The 19,939-nt window shown below is 38.5% G+C and overlaps 1 protein-coding gene across 1 annotated transcript in view; it reads left to right on the top strand.

The window, feature by feature from the left end:
- Window positions 1-475: 475 nt before the first annotated feature.
- LOC127619474 (nuclear factor of activated T-cells, cytoplasmic 1-like) overlaps window positions 476-19,939 on the top strand; it is a 34,018-nt gene continuing 14,554 nt past the window's right edge. Inside the window, exons 1-6 of the mRNA XM_052092321.1 lie at window positions 476-787; window positions 2,341-3,373; window positions 3,537-3,696; window positions 7,878-8,080; window positions 11,267-11,439; window positions 12,345-12,485. Of these exons, the coding sequence (XP_051948281.1) occupies window positions 769-787; window positions 2,341-3,373; window positions 3,537-3,696; window positions 7,878-8,080; window positions 11,267-11,439; window positions 12,345-12,485 (1,729 nt within the window). The 5' untranslated portion in view covers window positions 476-768. The remainder of the gene's footprint in view (window positions 788-2,340; window positions 3,374-3,536; window positions 3,697-7,877; window positions 8,081-11,266; window positions 11,440-12,344; window positions 12,486-19,939) is intronic.

Below are 19,939 nucleotides of genomic sequence, written 5' to 3'. Positions count from 1 at the left end.
TTACCACAAATGAGAAAATTTATTTAACACTTAATTGTATGGGTAAAAATTTGTTAATCATGTGAAATAAAACATTTCAAATAATATAAATGTGCAGCCGTGAGGCAATTGGTTTGTCTGGTTTTTTAATCAATGTCAAAGCACTGCAGTTGCTACGAGAGGAAACACAGAGGCGCTGTTTGTGTCTATCAACGGAACAATGGAAATTATTAACATGATAATGGCTTCTTTAATCTATCACGTTTTCATAACCGCCTTATTTGATTTCCCGCCGCCGCGCACGCGCACATCCGTTTCGTCGGCGGGCTCCACATCTGGAAATGTTGAAAAGAGAGAATCCCTCTCCCTATCGGCTGCAGAGCTTGAGACGTGGTGCTTGCGTCACTCCATGTAGGGGCGGGGCTCCACGGAGGTGTTTCCCAGCTTTATATAGATACAGAGACCTTTCCATCGCGAAGCAGTGCGTCACCAGAACCCCTGGAAACCAACATGCGAGTTATGAATTGAAAATAATACAACTGTATCTGTATTCAGAATAATATTCATACATATTTTTCGCGTTATTGTATGCGCCTATTAAGTGGTGAATGTTGTTTCATTTGAGATTTGAAATAATTTAGAGTTTCCCCGTGACTGGAATACACACCTTTATTGCGGTAGAAGTGAACACATTTTTTATTCCAGAGTCTTCGTTGTCTTGGAAAATAAAGTGCCTATTGGGAAAGTGCATTGAACTTGGTTGCAGAGTTCACCCTACACTCCGCAAGCATGAAATCCGCAGAGGAAGGTAACGCATTTTCTCCTTATTATGAAGAATTGGCTAAATTTACGCACACTGTAACATATTTAACGAGCGTTCTCTGTCTTAATTGTAATCGTTATTAATAGTATAACTATCTTATTCATTTACGCACTTGTTTGCATGTGAGTTTACCTGTCGTCAACATCTTTTATAATGCATTTACCATCTTTTAGTGTCCTTCTGAACAATTATAATGCATTTCCCATCTTTTAGTGTCCTGACCAATTGTGTCACTATATTTTTAAGTTTATTAATTTTATTATCATCGATCTAATGGAATTAATGTTAATGAATGTTTATTTAAAGGGCTGAATGAGTTTTCCTTCTGTTTGAGATTGCAGAAGGGAGTTGTGGGCGTGACAAAAACAAAGTAGGAGGTTATTTAGATTTTGGGCTTTCTGCGCCCTTCTCTTAGCAACAACTGCATTTCACAAGATAACCCAGCTTTGTCATCATTCAGAATGATCCAGCTGAAACAAAACAAGTTGTTATGTTGCTAATAATACCTGTATATATTCTGTTAGGCTTTAAAAAATATATTTAAAAAAATCTCAAATTTAATAGTTACCTTGATTTTAAAAGCAAGGCATAGATTTAAAATACATTAGAGATTCTTTAGTATACTGTATCCATACTGCATTGTTGCACACAAAGTTTTCTTTGAGCAGAGTTTCTCATGAGAGAAATTCTACTGAAGTATAGCTATTTTGCACATTTTATTGCAATTCTAGCCCGACATGACTCTCGGTCAGTTTGGGCTAGTTTACATTAAAAATATTTCCACCAGGTTGGACTGGCTGACTATAGTTACTTCTAGTTCTCATTAAAATAATGCATTTCTTACTGCATTTCTGTTATCAATAAAATATGTCTTAATGGGATAGTAGATGTACAGATATAAACATAGGCCTTGTATGAATACTGCTTTTTATAAGTGGTTTTTTATGTGCTACAAGTGTTCTTAAAACTATAAAACTGGTCAATGATTCAACCTGTACACTCCAGTACAGCAAAGCTTTAATCATCTATTTTTGGAAAGTTAATAGAAGACATTTTTTGTTAGTCACACTGCATGCTGCTAAAACATGGAGTGTGAGTTGCGCTTTACTGTAATCTTTATGTATACCTTGCATAGGAGCAAATGTTTGCCTTCATGTTTAGATAAAGATAGCGTATGTGTATTGGTTTCTGTCTGGTTTTGTTGTCAGGAAGATATTTTTAACACTTTGTTATTTTTGGCCTGTTGTGTGTGTGTGTATAACTCACCTTGCTTCCTCTGCAGAGGTTGTGGCTTTTAACCACTAACGTTCTTTACTCAGTTATTACTTTAAAAACTACTGTCTTTTATAATCGCTTATCATTTATACCTATCAAATGGCAATTTGAAATAAGAAATCTAATTTAAGTAGCAGAAGTCCTACAGATGTCTTACAATTCATTTATATGTACTCCTTTTATCTATATAGCTTCTTTTTTAGTTACTCCCAAAATGTCATCTCTTGAAAATATGATTATTTTTGTCTCATTGCAACTTACAGATGCATACAGTTACAGCCCAAACACCAGCATCGGCCTTCCTCTGAGCAACCCCTGCCCATCCTCCCAATACCACAATCTCCAGACCAACCCTTCCTTGTCAATATCCATCAGTCAGCCGTCCTCATTCTCCCCCCAAGACGACTTGAGCCCAGTGGGCTATTTCCAGACATCCGGTCCCCGGTCCAATGGAGCTCCAACATTGGAGAGTCCACGCATTGAGATTACAGCTTATGGCCAGTTCGCCGAAGATGAAGTGGAGGACAACAGCGTGCCAGTGGCCAAGCGAGTCAATTCCATAGTGACGTTAACATTGCCAAGCGCCGATGGTTATCGCGACCCCAGCTGCCTTAGCCCTGCGAGCAGCGTGTCATCACGCAGTTGCCACTCAGATGCATCGTCCTACGAGTCGGGCTTCTCGTATAACTATGACAACTCACCCCAGAACTCACCCTGGCAGTCTCCCTGCGTCTCACCTAAAGGTTCCTCATCACTGCAGTCTTGCACCCTTGGTGCTTCTCCACGACATTCACCATCTTGTTCTCCTCGTACAAGCATCTCTGACGATAACTGGATGGGCCCTCGATGCTCGCGACCAAACTCCCCTTGTGGCAGTAAACGGAAGTACAGCTTCAATGGCAGTTCATCGCACAAGTACCATCCGTACTCACCAAATCAATCACCGGGACCATCGCCACAAACATCGCCCCGTCTCAGTGTGACCGAGGACACCTGGCTGCCCAACACCAATCAGTACACCAACTCTGCCATTGTTGCCGCCATTAATGCCCTCACCACAGATGGATTAGCAGATCTTGGGGAGGGGATCCCTTTGAAGGCCCGCAAGACCAGTCTGGAGCACAGTGCCTCAATGAATTTGAAAATAGAACCAGGTGGAGGGGAGACAGGATCCCTGGAGCTTTGCCAGGAGGACTTCATGTCAGCACGCTTGCCCTTCAAAAAAGAGACCTACTGCAGTGGCTTCTTGGACGTACCCCAACACCCATATTGGTCCAAGCCAAAACCTTACATCAGGTAGGGAGCACATGTCTGTGTTCTAGACAAGAGGTTGTGTTAGAAATTTCTTTCATATTCTTTTGTCATAGTGTTTGCTCATTTGTTCATTTATCCATGCTAACCAAAGTTTCTCTCTTTCTCTTTGTCTCACTATTCGACTCAATCACCCTTATTTTTGAAGTCCATCTTTGCCTGCTCTTGACTGGCAGTTGCCTTCCAGTTCAGGGCCCTACAGCCTACAAATTGATGTCCAACCCAAATCCCACCACCGTGCTCACTATGAGACTGAAGGCAGCAGAGGGGCTGTGAAGGCACTTGCAGGAGGGCATCCAGTGGTCCAGGTATATGTTGATAATGTTTTAGAGGGGACCTTCAACTTGAAAGCATTGCATCATTAAAGGGTTACTTCACCCCAAAATGAAAAATTTGTATATTAGTCACCTAAATGTTGTTCCAAACCTATACAACAATTTCTGCCTTCAATGGAACACAAAACAAGATCTCCTTTGAGTATAAAGGTGAGTAAATTATTTTATTTTCATTTTTGGGTGAATTATCTCTTTAAGGATCCAAAAGGCTATAGGGTCAATCAGCAGGGGTGATTCCAGAATCAGTAACCTAGTAAGATCATAATAAAAGACTTCTAAATGGATCTTTGCATGAAGATGGCGAGAAGCCAAGTAAATAAGACTGGTGTGATATACTACAGATATACATTTACGCTATATTACTGGCATCCAAAAGGGAGATCCTCAAATTATGGATTTATTTTTAACAACCCAGCTAACATCCTCAACATCCTGCAACATTCTCTCCTTGTGTTAAGGTGATTTATTTTCACTCTTTCATTGTGGGTGTTTTTCTTCAAGGCCAAAAGGAACTTCCTTATTTGTTTTCTCTCAAATCATGGTGAGATACTGTGATTTAATCCTTCATAATGTTTCGCTTGGCTTGCATGTCCAAAATCAGGAACCATAAGAGAAGTATTTCTGATATTTCGCAAGACCACAATGTCTTGATTTTAGTCAGATCCCCTCAGCAGACATTGGTGACTCACTTATCTCATCAACTTTCATAGCTAAATCATATGTAATCGCTGAACAAGTTGGTTGCAGGCTACCTTTAATGGATTACTACATTCCTAAAAGACAGGATTGTGGTTGTATCTGAAAAAGTTAGTGGTTGGACATCAGCAGATTCTGTAACCACCTTATTTACAAAATATCTGTACAGGACTCAAAGCATTAAAGCAGGACATGTTTTATTGTGTGTGTTCTAGACCAGTGTTCTCAACTGGTGGGTTGCAGTCCAAAGTTGTGTAGTAGGTCTATTCGGATTGGGTTGCAGACAAAATAGAAAAACAATGCTAATTTTTTGTTGACATCAAGGCAAAATTTCCATTTTTTTGTAGAAGCCATCCAAATTAGGCAGATGCCAACATTATCAATGTTTGATTTTAAGGACGTTTTTGAATACTTTTGTACGGAAATACAATTTTGGTACTCTGTTTGATCACTTACCACTCCAATGTAAAATCTGGGTCCTGCAGCAAAACTAATTGAGAACCACTGTTCTAGTCAGGCAACAAACTCTACATTTCATCATACACCATCATACAGGTTCTGGGGACTTTTATTCAATCTAACAAGGTGCAAATGATTCTGAGCACGTGGCTCCGTGCAACTCCCGTCAGAAAAAAACATGGTCCTCTTACACTGCCATTTTTAGAATTTTTTTATTTGTTGCTGGCCTAGTGCACAGACTGCCTTTTGTTTAGCCCTAGTTCTGCACTGACATCATGTGCAATATGCATCGTGTGGAGGCGTCCAGTCTCTGCAACACACATTTCTGGCAGGCAAATGAAGGGGAGTGTTCGAACGAGCCTTAAACATGCTTGATTAGAGAGTTCTCAGCTGTACATTTTCTTCTTTTAGTGTACTGCACCTCCCTCCATGTACTGTCACCACCACAGCTATCCTCCGTAGAGGATCTCAATGAGTAAGCCACACTTTCTATATTTTAAAGCAATATATTTCAACTTGTGGGCCGCAACCCAAAAATTGGTCGTAGGTCTCTTCTGAAAGGGCGGACAGCAGGGATAAATCAATGCTTAATGCAAATATTAAAATTAAAAGTAACTACTGTATATAATAATGCATGGTTAGAATGGCAAAATAAAAAGTTTACACAACTTTTAAGTGTATCGAAAATGCATTCCATATATATATTTTATTTAATGTCAAAGTTCGGATGCCCAATCCACTGTGATATTTTGCTGTGAATTCATCAATTTGCCAAATTAGGCTGATGCCAACATCTCAGAAACCTCGAAAACTAACAAAACTATGCAAGGTAAAATAAATACTATTAAATTGTTTGTTTTTAAGGACATTTTTGTGTACTTTTCTATGACAAACATTTCTGGGACTGGGTTGGGTCACCACTTAATGTTCTGGGTCCTATAGAAAAACCAGTATAGAACCACTGTTTAAAAGCACCTTTGTGTTGCGTAACCTTGAGCCATTTAGAGTTAGTCTTAGACCCTCATCTCCCCATCTGGGTTTGGCAGTTTTTGGTGGTCAGAATTTTTGTACCCAGGCTGCAGGAGCCTCGTCTCTCTTTCTCTTTCCCCCCTTACTTGGGTTCCTGGTGGTTTCTGTAAAGTTTTTTTCTGTTCTGGATGCAATTTGACCACATGCGCCACTGGATTGACGGTAGACGTGAGTGTGTAGCCTCTGAAGTAAGCCTGCCGCACCACAGCTATGTGCTTCCACGTCTGAGCTTAAGTCTCTCGGGAAGTAAACCGCTCAAAGAACAGCTCTGTCAACAAAAATCACTGCTTTAACTGGAAGAAGTGACGAAATCCCTAAATATAGGTTGGTTTGAAAAGTAGTGCTTTCACATTTACGATATTCATAGTTATATCTCGTAGGCCTACTATGACATGATCTTTATTACTTTTTTAATTTAACACTGCTAATGTAGTTTTTAAATGCCTTTTTATGACTTTTTATTTAACAAGGACCTGAAGCCCTTAAAAAGTACTGTGGCAATGCCATGGTGCAGTGCTTGTACCAGATATGGTAATACCATGGTAACTTGTTACATACCATGGTACGGAATGATTAAAATATTCATATACAATGGTATTTACATAGTATTCCATGATTATTAAAAGAAGACGATGGTAAATGTCCTAAGAAAACATGGTATTACTATGGTACTGCAAGACTGTGGCAATACCATGGTTCCGTGCTGGTATCAGATTGTAAAACCACAGTACTTTTTTACACATATGATTGCCATGGTATTTACATGGTACTCCAAGGTACTACAATGGTATTACTTTGGGACATGTCCAAAGAAATCATGGTATTACCATTGTACCTCAAGTGTCTTTTTTTATTGTATTTTATTTGAACATGGACAAGAACCCCTTACAATAAAGTACTGTGGCAATACCATGGTGCAGTTGTGTCAGATGGTAATTCCATAGTACTTTGATTTATACCATGGTAATCCAAGGTATGTCAAAGAATATTATGTTTTTTTCATTGTATGTCCTAAACAAATTTATTATTATTATTATTATTGGTATTTTTTTTTTTTTTACTGCTATTATCATGTTTTCTTTTAGAGAGTTATTCTTGCTCAATATCCTATGACATCTACCAGCAAGAATTTGCTTACTGGATCTGGCCTGTAACTCTTCAAAGGAATCCATGTTGTAGATCTACTTTTTTCCTCAAGCTGTTTCCCTCATCTGTCACAGATGTGCCATGGAGGTTGAGAGCTTGAGTGGGTGAGAACTGACCCACAGCACTAGAAGGTGTGGACGCATGGCTCTGAACTCCGTGCCATGGGCGGAAAGAGTCTTGGCATTCCTGTAGTGGGTGATAATGTAACGAAGAGGAGGGAGGGTGCTCAAACTGCTCTGCTCTGCGCTGCTTTGCTCTTTCTGGCCTGTGCACTCCCTACTGCCTGAATAAACACAAATGCCAGGCTCAAACATATCCACTTAAATAAATATACATGCTTGTCCAGCCTTTTCACCACAGATGCTGACCACCCTCCTTGAGGGTCTTTGTGTTTTGGATGTATATTACGTACTTTAAAATGGCGAACGTGAGCTCATCTACAGTTTGTGTCTGGATATATGCCCATTTATATGTTAGAACTTATAACCATGTTATCATCATCATTATCATTTTATGAATTACTGCTGCCATCAATAAAAAAGCACACAACACTTTGTGACTTTATTACATTTTGTGAACAAGATGTGATCTATAATTAGCCTAATTTACACAGATAAGAGCCGTGTTTGTGCTGAAAATAATAAAATTTCATTTCAGTTCTCTCAATGCAATTTCAGCGCATTTAGTGCCTGGTTAAACTGGATTGTGGATGGTTAGGAAACAGGACGCAGGTTTTTCCTCTGAAATACTGCATCTAAACGTGATGCAAATAGTGCAATCGGTGAATTCGGCCCTTAGTCTAACTGAGTATCTGTGTCTTTCAGCTTCATGGCTACATGGAGAGCGAACCTCTGACCCTACAGCTATTTATTGGGACAGCAGATGACCGCCTTCTACGGCCTCACGCCTTTTACCAGGTTCACCGTATAACTGGAAAGACCGTGTCCACACCGAGCCACGAGGTCATACAGTCCAATACCAAAGTTCTTGAGATTCCTCTACTGCCGGAGAGCAACATGAGGGCTATGTGAGTATGCATTGTACACATCTGCCTCGGAAAGACACTGAGGAAAAACAGAGAGATACAAGCCCTTTGGGGAAAATGTGTGTACCTCATACTGTAAATGTGTATATCCACGTGCATCCTGTCCTTATTTCCTCCAATAAACAATAAAAAATGTAACTGCAAAACAACCCTGCTGGAAAATCTAGTTTAAGATGGTAACTGTGTTATTATTATTAGCTGGTCTGAATTGGTAGACCATCTTAGACCAGCAACAAACCAGCTGCTCATACCAGCTTATGGTGGTTAACATAGTGGATGGTTTCTAGCTTGTCAAAGCTGGTAGACCACATTGGACCAGGGAAGGAAAGGAGTGATAAATCTTTACATGCGCTTGTTCCACAAGACAGTGTCCTATTGCACACTTCTGAACAAACAGCGAATCAGACATGAGCAGACGGCTTTTCTTTTGTCCGTTCTTATAAATATAATAATGTATGTTTCTTCAAGCGCATGACTTTTTTATTAACAGCATTTATTGTCATGTGTCACTCTGAGATGTCTTACAGGTCACCCACCTGTTGAGGGTAAATGAGCAAACTTACTTGTGCATGAAATACATTTGAATGAGGAGCTTGCAATCAGGATTGAGCCTCATCGCATTTGGAGTGTGGCAGGTGCTAATTCACACCCTTGGCGCACATTAAAAATTACAAGAATTTATAAAATTGCTTGTAGAAAATGCTCTTAACAGCTAAGATGCATAGTTATTGAGAAACAAGGCCCAGAACTCTATGCATTTGCATGTCTTGGAGAAGTGCTTTCATTGCACTTGTGAACAACAGTGGAGCTCACTGTGCACACATATCAAATCAGACGTGCATCGACAGATTTTCTTTCGTCTGTTCTTCAAAATATAATCACGTTTCATCAAACGCACCTCTTTGTGTCTAATGTCTTATAATATATCACTCCGAGAAGTCTTAAAGGTCACCCTCCTGGCTGGTACATCAGCAAAATACTCCACATAAAAATCCATTTAGCAGGTGTTAATTTCAAACCTTGTTCAGCAGGAGTAGGCTGTATGACAAGGAGAAAGGAAATCAAAACAGTGTCATTGACTTCAAGCTTTGCAATCACACCCACAATTTCTGCAGGAAAATTATCTCTAGAAAGTTTTAAACGATCATGTGTTGGTGAATGGTGAGAAACCCTGCGTACCACTTGATTTTGAACAAAGAGCCACAGGTTCCCGACCCTTGTTCTAGCTGGTCCAAGCGGGTCATAAAATGATCCAAGCTGGAAGACCATCTTGGACTGGCAATAAAACAGACTGGTCAGGCTTTTTTTCAGGATATTGTAACCGTTTATCGCTGGTCAGTAGCCAGTCCAAGCTGGTAGACCATATTTGACCAGCAACAAACCAACTATCTGCTTACCATGCCAGCTTAAGATGGTCAAAGCTTGTTTTTGGAACTTTGTTGCTGGTTTCTTGCTTGTCCAAGCTGGTAGACCATATTGTACCTGTATCAAACCGGCTACCAGCTGATTATACAAGTTTAAGGTGGTCAGACTGTTTTTTGGAACTTGGTAGCATGTGTCTAGCTGGTCCAAGCTGGTCATAAGCTGGTCCAAGCTGATAAACCATCTTGGACTGCTAACAAAACAGCTTCCAGCTGGTCAGGCTGGTTTTTGGAACATGGTAACTGGTTTATAGCTGGCCCCAGCTGCTCATTAGCTTGTTGACGAGCCAGCATGTTCCTAAAACAAGCTTGAGCACCTTAAAGCTGGTATTATCAGCTAGTGGCTGGTTTGTTGCTGGTCCAAGATGGTCTATCAGCTTGAATAAGCTAGAAACCAGCTACCATGGTTCAAAACACAGCTACCAGCTTGGATTTTCATGCAGGATAGTCTCAATCTGTAAATCTGAATCATTCTATAGACAACCCTCTGTTTTACCACTATCCTCTGTTGTGAAGGTAGTTGCTAAGCAGACATGTGTATCTGTGTGTGCACGCTTTCTACGAGTGTTCCAGTGTGCCGGGTTTCCCTTGTCTGAGCTCCAGGACTCGTGTTACAGGAGGCCTCTGATCGCGTGGAGCCCGTAATGGGGCTCTGGGGTCTGGTTTGCGAGCCAGGCGGTAGCGGTCTTACCAGCTCAGCACTTTCTCTCCGCACTGTAATGGATGTAATACTTAATATATACAAAAAATCTCCAAAACCCCTCTGGATCGTGTTTCAGAACTTTCTGGGGAGCATGCCCACATTGTCACGTTTCTGTTGTTGAGCCAAAAAATGGTTAAGCCCTCAAGTCAAAGCAATATAACCAATTTTCTCTATAGTATCTGTTTCACATTAACTTTTGATATGAGATAAAATATATTCTGCTATTTATATAGAACTTGGTTTGGACTGCAGTCCTCAACTTTATGAACCATAAACTTTTCGATGTAACTTTTTCAATAAATTAGGTCATAAAAATGGCATACATATGAATTATGAAATAATTAACAAAATGTTGTTTACAATTATTTTAGATTGATTATAGTGTGTCACACTGCAGGATGTGTCAACTTCCCAAAGTATTTCATGTTAACTACTCACATCAGGATGATCTAGACTTAAATACCTGGAACGCAATGTGCTATTCCTCACCACATACACATGGGAATGTTACTATCTAGCTATCCCGGATCTGTACCCTGTTGACAGACGACTCATACGCGGTAATTGTTTCTCCAGTTTTTCAGCCTTCCTGTTATTGCCAAAATGTATGCTACATGGATCATTGGACTCAGGTGGATTGCACACAGCTTAAATAAATGCTGTGGTCATAATGCGATGCAAAACTTTGACAAGTTTTAAATAAGTATTTACTTGTGTTGGCTTTCTGGACTAGTCAGAAGATTTTTTTAAGTTTAGTGGAAAAAGTGAATTTTTTTATGGATTTTTAACAGCATCTGTGCCATGTCAGGAGTAGAAATTGGGTGGGTGAGAGAGAAAGGGCATTTATTTATGCAGGGAAGAATTAGGGTCAAGCTAAATTTGAGCAGAAACGATACCAAAAAAAAATCTAAAACAGGCAATAAATGAATTGTTTATCTGAAAAAAAAATTTATTAAACAACTTTGCCACACATATTTGTACTTCTGTTCTGGGAGAATTTGTTGAGTCTGTCTCACTGACATTTAAGTTCCTTCTATACCACAGAATCGACTGTGCTGGAATTCTCAAGCTGCGTAACTCAGACATCGAACTGCGGAAGGGCGAGACTGACATTGGAAGGAAGAACACACGTGTGAGGATGGTGTTCCGTGTCCACATCAACCAACCAAATGGCAGGATGGTGTCCTTACAGGTGGCATCCAACCCCATTGAGTGCTGTAAGTCAAACTGAACTGCAATCTTAACTTACACACTGCAAAACCTCATAGCCACGTGTCCCAATGTTTTTATTTTTGAAATTGGGCCTAGATTGTCCTTATGGATTGAATTAATAATACAAAGACAGATTCTTCTCGTTAAATAAATACGCTTTCTTCACTTTAATAACTGCCAGGACCAATAAAGTAAATGAGAAATATCATTAGAATGAGCACAGCTCATAAAACATGAGTGATTTTTGGATTTTAGCCACATAAAGGCTGATGACAGGAGGCATGTAGCATATACTGTATCAGTCCATAGTGTGAGGTGTTATTTCTGGGGGTTTCAGAAACTAGAAACTGAAATACTTCAATGTAAGAAGTAAGAATGACAGAAGGATGGGTGGGTAGGTAGGTAGGTAGGTAGATAGATAGATAGATAGATAGATAGATAGATAGATAGATAGATAGATAGATAGATAGATAGATAGATAGATAGATAGATAGATAGATAGATAGATAGATAGATAGAAAGAAAGAAAGAAAGAAAGAAAGAAAGAAAGAAAGAAAGAAAGAAAGAAAGAAAGAAATTGTAATTATTAATTTATCTAACTTCATTATAGAGGTGTCCCTTGCCTGAATGTATTCCAGTGTGTTTAACTTTATATGCAATTATAAAACATGATGATATTGAATTATACTTTGTAGGAGAGAAAAAAAAAGGTTAGGTTAGGTTTTTTGAAACCAGCATAAAAAATAAAACTACAAATTGAGAAAACAAGCATATGTGTTTAGTTACTAAGATATAGCACTAGTGAAAATATGCTTAATATTTACCAATGGATGAGAAGTAGCGAATAAAGCTGTGAATATAAAGAAATGAAACACTATTTCTCTCTGTCTCTACATTTTCCTCCCTGTAGCCCAACGCTCAGCACAGGAGCTGCCACTCGTGGATAAACAGAGCATGGAAAGCTGTGCTGCCTCAGGGGGGGAACAGGTGCTCCTCAGCGGGCACAACTTCCAGCACGACTCCAAGGTGGTGTTTGTGGAGAGAGCACAAGGTAGGGGACGCTTAGATCTGTGTTTGTGTATGTGTGTGAAGAAGCAATAGGAATTGTTTTGAAATTGTGTCTGTTGGGAGGTTTCTGAAAAGAAAGCTGTAGGGACAATGGCTGAATCTCAAGCCACATACTTCTACCAAGTAGCTCAACCAATAGCAGTGTAATTTATGCATTGAATAGCAAAAAAAATGTAATTAAAAAATAGTTGTTTCCAAATAGGTTTCTTAAATACTCCCCCCATCTACCATTGTTCTGGTAAACAGAACAGTCGTAGATGGGGGCTCAACCAATGGCAAACCTCTGCCATTGGTTGAGCCAATATTGCTATGTCAGACCAGACTGATTTCACTGTGAATTCGTAAATTATAAATATAAATTATATTTATAAGTTTTTTTTTTTTTTTTTTAAATATGCAAGACAATGCGCAGTGCCCCAAAAACACATCTGATACAAAGCCACGTGTCTGATGAAGGTCTGACACAATTTTGAAGTCGATATGACTAAAACTCTTTGTTCCATAATGATTTATGTAAGTTTTCTTCCAAAAAATGGCCACTTGGATGGGCCAATAGACCACTTGTAGTAAACCAATTATCAAAGTGTTTCAAAACAAACAATTGTTTATAGTTCAATGTACAAAATACCACACAAACCAAAATATGCATGAAGATATCATTTTTTTATTTTTTATTTGGGAATATATTATAATGCATTCCATATTTTTTATGCATTTTATAAACAATGTGAAAAGAACATTTCAATTTTGAAATGTTGCAATGGAATTAAACTTTTGCATACAATAAAGATGCTTCTGTTAAATTTTCCCCCATACAAATGCAAACTGACTTTACTCTGGTGTTCACCCAGGGTCTTTAGCCACTGCCTCATGCCGGGGAGCCTCGCTCTCCCCAGCTTTGAACACCAACAGTGAAGCCTAGAGCACACTTGCTCCCAATGCAAATTGAAGGAAAACAGTGGAACAAAATTACTAAATCAATGCATTGTTAGCGCGTGTGCTCTGGGGTCTAACTTATGGTGAGCGAAGCCGGGGAAGGTGGCTCATCTCGGCTTGAATGACATGTCTCTCTTGAATAAGGGGTTTGATGAAAAAATGTAGTCAGGAGTGTGTGTTCTCCAAACTCTCAGTGATGTTGACTGAAGCAGAGGAGGGTTGATCAGATCGGCAGTTCAAGAGCAGAGTTCTTTGTCGACAGTACGGCAGTAACACGCTATAACTGCACACCAGGCGTAAAAGAGCAAACACAAACAAACACAGTCCACGGTTTTTCACTCCGAACCTTCGCTTCTCACATTGTTGTTTTCATCTTTTCATTAGCTACTCAACCCATCAGTCAAAAGGGATCTAGCTTTTCATTGGCCGGCTTTATCCAGAGACAAACATGGATGACGCAAATCTTTATGTCACTCGTGTTGACTGTTCTGTTTGGTTATTTTGAATGACTACCCAATCACAGCTGCACAGAACATTTTGCGTGAGGGCTCATTTTGTTTGTAAGACCTTCCCAAATATCATGTTTGCGTGTTTTGCTTCTAAAACACTAAACAGAGTGCAAGATTTTGCAGAGAATGGACATGAATGATAACTTGATAAATGATAAAACCTGAACAAACCTGTACATTTTTGGACTAAAATCTCTACTGGATTTTATTTATTGGACTCTTGCAATGAAAAGCATACTTAAGTTTGGAGGATTGTGTTGATCTGTATTTGGCTGGAAGACAATAAAGGTCAGAACTTAACTTAGGAGTGGTGGTGGCGTAGTGGCTAAAGCACAGGGCTGTTAATCAGAAGATCACTGGTTCTAACCCCACGGCCACCACCATTGTGTCCATGAGCAAGGCAGGTTGCTCCGGGGGGATTGTCCCTGTAATAATTGCACTGTAAGTCGCTTTGGATAAAAGTGTCTGATAAATGTAAATGTAACTTAGTGATCATCAACATCTCTTTAAAATATTAAATCTTGGGACCCAGATCTTTCAAATGATATATTGGATGTCATTATTAGTTTACAATTTCAGTTTAAACATGCATTAAACGTAAATTAAATGTAAATAAATACGCAAGAGGGTCATTTTTGACCCACTCGTCGTTAAGAGGTTAAACCCTGCAGTCTTCAATAAAGTGTCTGTACACTCAGTCTCTCCTTCAGAAAAACCCTCCCACCACTCTCGATCCCTCCTCCTTCCCATCTTTGCCATCAAAATATCTGTCCATATGCCAGAGTGCCACATGTGGAGCACATTAATGTGCTGTATTTTTAACCCAACAGATTTACATTTCCAGAACTTTCCATTGCCTTTGCTGCCTAGGACGGGAGCCCAAATAGAGAAAGAGCTGTCTGGGCTGTCCCTTGTGTCTGGGCGTTTGTTTTGATTTTTTTGTCTGTCTTTATTCAGATCTCTTTCTCCTTTTTTTCCACATGGAAAAAAGAAGCAGTAGCTCTCGACCGTTGATACCTGAGATTTACAAACAGTAATTCCTTAATGAGTTTGTTGAAAATAAAAAAAGACAAAAAAAATAAATTACAGGAGGTATGGACAGGGCCAAGGCCAATTAGTGTAAACACGTTTAAACACTTTGGCAGTCCATGACACAAAGCAAAAGGAAATGGCCTCATTGTTGTACCTGTAAAGAGGGGAACTCTGGGAAATGGAGCTGTTGAAAAGTTCTAAAGTGATATAGAAACTATTTTTCTGCAAGCAATGAGTGCAGTATTTATTTTTTCTATTATTTATAGCTTTTGCATATAAAGAATACAATACAGATTAAATAAAATACACTGCATATAAAAACACAAGGCCCAGTATTTTTGTATGCAATTTAAAATATAGAAATTGATTTTTCTCATTTCTCTCTGTAAAGAACATCATACATGTCAATGCATGTACTGTTCTTGTGTTCAAATGCCATTCTTTGTGACATTTTAGTCAATTCATCCTGTTTAGTAAGAGTTATAGCAACATTATAAGTTTAGATGTGTAGAGAACTTGTTATGGATTAACTAATGAATAAAGAGAGAGAGAGAGTGTGAGCGAGAGAGTGGGCATGTGTGGGCTTGTCAACCCGGGTGTGTGCTCTTGTTTTTGAAAAGGGTTTCCCCAAGTCTGGCATCCATTGTGGATTCTTGGGCTCCTCACATGGAAACACCCCTGAGCCAGCCTACCATTGGCATCAACAGCTCTCTCTCTCTTTCTCTCTCTCTCTCTCTCTCTCTCTGTCTCTCTCTCTGTTTCTCTCTCTGGTTCTGTCTCTCTCACTCAGTCCAGCTTACTAAAGACAAATCTTTTCCACTATTATTTTTCATGAGCTTGATCACATGGTCGTGCCTTATTACTTATTCCTCTGTATTTGCATTTACCATCATCTATAAACATTTTCTTTTTTAAAACTTGGGAAATATGCCAATTCGGCCTCTATATGGAATGTTTGTTAAGATTTCTGTATGTCTTATTAAGAGTTTTGTCGGAAAGTGTATTAGATTTATATTAGTCCTTGCAAGTCAATCATCTTCATAATTTTTATTAGTGTTGGAAAAAGCTGAGATGTGTAGTGCAGAGTTGTTTTTGTTTTTGTAGTGCAGAGTTGTTTTGTATGGGTAAAGAGGGGTCTCCCACACCGTGACTCACACACAGGGAATCCCTCTGTCTCTCTCTCTCTCTCTCTATCCCTCCTTCTAAAGTGCAACGTGACTTCATGCAGACTTTTCCCATCTGTCCGTTCAGCATGTCTTAAATGGAAAATCATAGAAAAAAGTATCTAATAGGCAAAGCATGAGAGAAACACTGAGAGAGAGAGAGAAAGAAGTTAAGCAAAGAAGCAAAACACTGAGCTGAATACTCTGAATAATTATTTATTGCTGGCTACCAAATAGAACCTGAATAGAATAGAATAGCTGAATTCCATATGATAGAATAGAACAATAGCGTAGAATATATTATAATATAATAGAACAGAATAGAATAGAACAGTAAAACAGCATAGAATGAAACTCTAGGACAGCATACAATGGAACAATAAAATAGAATAGTATGGCAAAGTATATAATGGAACAATAGAAAAGCATAGTATAGAACAAAACAGTAGGACAACATAATATGGTACAGTAGAATAGAACAGAATAGAATAGAGTAGCAGGATAACATACAAAAGAGCAGTAGAATAGAATATGAACAGTAGAACTGAATATAATATAATATAATATAATATAATATAAATGTATAACATAAAATAAAATGGAACAGTAGACTAGAATGGAATAAAACATTAGGACAACATACAATGGAACAGTAGAATAGAAAAGAATATGAATTGTAGCATATAATAGAATTGAATAGAATAGAACAGCTGGACAGCATACAATAGAACAATAGAATAGAATATGAACATTAGAATTTCGTAGAATAGAACAGTATTGCACAGAATAGAGTTGCACAGTAGAATAGCATAGAATAAAACAGTAGGACAGCATACAGTGGAGCTGTAGAATAGAATAGAATATCACAATTGAATTGAATAGAATAGCAGAATATTATAAAATGGAACAGTAGAATAGAATATGAACAGTAGAATTGCATAGAATACAATAGAATATAAATTAATTGCATAAAATATAATGGAAAAGTAGAATAGAATGGAATAAAACAGTAGGGTAGCATACTATGGAACAGTAGAATAGAAAATAATATGTATTGTAGCATAGAATAAAAAATTATTAAATAGAATAGAACAGTATGACAGCATACAATGGAACAGTAGAATAGAATATAAACTAGAATTTAATAGAATAGAACAGTATTGAACAGAATAGAATGACACAGTAAAATTGCATAAAATAAAACAGTAGGACAGCATACATTGAAGTATGTAGAATAGTGGAAGGAGGAGTAGAATAGAATAGTATATCAAAATAGAAGGAGTAAAATAGTAGGACAGCATACAATGGAACAGTAGATTAGAATAGAAAAGAACAGTAGCATTTCTTTGAATCGAACAGCATAGCACAAAATAGAATGGCATAGCAGAATAGTACAGAATTAAACAGTAGGACAGCATACTATGTAGCAAAAGAATAGAATGGAATAGAATAAATGGAATAGCTGATCAGTTGCTGATCCCTCTTGAACAATCTTGAACGTAATAAAGAATTCAGTGGATCTAAATTAATGTGTTACATTAATGCTTAGGGGCTAGCTTGTTAAAGATCTGGGCTAGTAACAAAAGGTTGTAGGTTCAAACCATACAAGAGATGATCATTGAAATGTTGTATCTTTGAGTGAAGCACTTAATCCCAGGTTATGCCCAAACGAACTGTCCCTGAAATAAGCTGATGCTTTGGATAAATGTTTCTGCTGAAATGACCAGGCATCATGCACATCAGAGTCATCTGTGATTAATATGTGTGTTACTAAGTTGACTTCACTGTCTAGACTCGATCTCTAAGACATCACAGTGTAATCAAGCACTTCATAGAAGTTTTTCTTCATTTTGGCATACACTGATCACTAAAGATAAGACGTCTCTTTTTTTCTTCATAGACAGAAAGAACGAGAGAATTGCTTAAATATAAGTTTGTTTAAGTTGGAATCCTTAGGCAACTATCAGGTTGATGTTGTTGGAGAGCTCGCGGTGTCAGTGGTCAAGTAACGTGTTGACTTTGTATGCAAATTTGTAACAACAGAACTTAATGATATTTTTATTCTCTTTATTTTTCTTCGGCCAGAGCTGTGATCTATGGTGGTTGATCTTGGAATCTAAAATGTTTCCATTGACTGGAAAAGGCTGATGTGTGCTTGGCCCAGATGTGTTACAGTTAATATGTGTGTGTGGGTGTGTTAAAGAACAGTGGGGATTCCTAACAGAAGGAAAAATAGAGAGCAAAAAAGAGCGAAAGAAAAAGAAAGCGAGGCAGACACAAAGAAACTCCCTCATGAGAGATGAGCGTTTTCACATCTGGACCCAGTGGACTCACTGCCTGCTCAGCTGCAAAACCACTGAAAATTCCTTTTCCCCTATTTCTTTGTCCGTGTGTGTGTGTGTGTGTGTGTGTGTGTGTGTGTGTGTGTGTGTGTGTGTGTGTGTGTGTGTGTGTGCAAAAAATAATGCTATCAGATGTGGAACCATGCTGTGACCTGGGGCATCTTATTCTTACTAATTAGATTAAGTTGTCCAGGTACAGACCTGTGTGTATGAGTCAGTCTTTATTAGTACAGTTAGTGGATTTACAGATCTTTCTGTAGTCATGGGTGGTTCCACACTGTGCAGGTGAATATTGGCCTCGGCTTCAGACCATAAAAACCTTTTAAACTGACTTCTTCACACTTAATCAGAAGGTGAACATCCAGATGGTAGTTTTAAAGTCAACATGGAAACGGCTTTTGCAACCCGCTTTACTTAAATAACGTGATGTATTTATAAGTAAACAAGGTATTGAATGAGAAAAAAATTTAGGCGGATTTGATTTTATCCATTGGGAATAGATTGGATTGTACAAAGTGGCTATTACTGTTTACATTTAGTAGTTCAAGGGGCGGGGTTAAAAAATAATAGGGCTTGGTGTTGCCAAAAAGACAGTTGCTTCAGAGGTGAAGCAACTTATTACATTTTAATGTAAGATTAAAAAGACAAAATATTTGCACTGATGAATCATTCCCAGCAGGAAGATTATTACATTTTGACATTTTCTGAGGTTTTGCTTGCCTTTGCAAAAGTCGCTGCAATGCTAGGGGTGTTGTGGGAGGTCACCAGGGTGTTGTAGGTGATTGCTTACCAAGTCTTCCCCAAGCAATTCTAGATATCGATATCTAGGTCCCTACATATGGCTTGGGTCCCTTCCTCAATGCAAGCCTTTGGGATTTATTTTGCGTGTTATGTCATCCACCAAACGAAATTGTAAATATGATCACGTAATCCTCAACAAGCCACGTGGTTTGAGCTATCATTCATGACTGTAGTACAAATTAAAATGATTTGTGTACGTTCACACCCCTAACCCTAAGTATGTGTGATGCTTGACTTACTAAGCACCACTAATACGTTAATACTGAATATAGAAAGTTATTTATTTGAGTATTATGTGTGAGATGAGTTTGTTCGGAGAAGCTTCGTGAATAAAAATCTCATGCAGAAGTCACTCCATTTTCCTTTAACACTTCAGAACAATATCTTCTGTGTGAAGAAGCCTTGAGGTTTGGCTCTTCCTCAACCCTCGACAACAATGGCTCACTCTGACAAACAAACCAGTTACAACCGCAAGCCTTAGGGAATCCCTGTATTGTCTCCTCATTAAGGAACAACAAAAAAATTATATTAGACGTTCATAAACAGCCCATCCACAACAATGGTCTGGCAAAACTTGCAGTCTTTATTTGTTCTTCCCTTAAACGCAATGAAAATGGATATTTTAGAGCATTTTGCAGAATTTTAACGTGGCAT

The sequence above is a fragment of the Xyrauchen texanus genome, chromosome 26, assembly GCF_025860055.1.
Source record: "Xyrauchen texanus isolate HMW12.3.18 chromosome 26, RBS_HiC_50CHRs, whole genome shotgun sequence".
Lineage (NCBI taxonomy): Eukaryota > Metazoa > Chordata > Actinopteri > Cypriniformes > Catostomidae > Xyrauchen > Xyrauchen texanus.
Note: the sequence above shows the minus strand (reverse complement) of the source record. Positions and strands in the feature narration are given on the sequence as shown.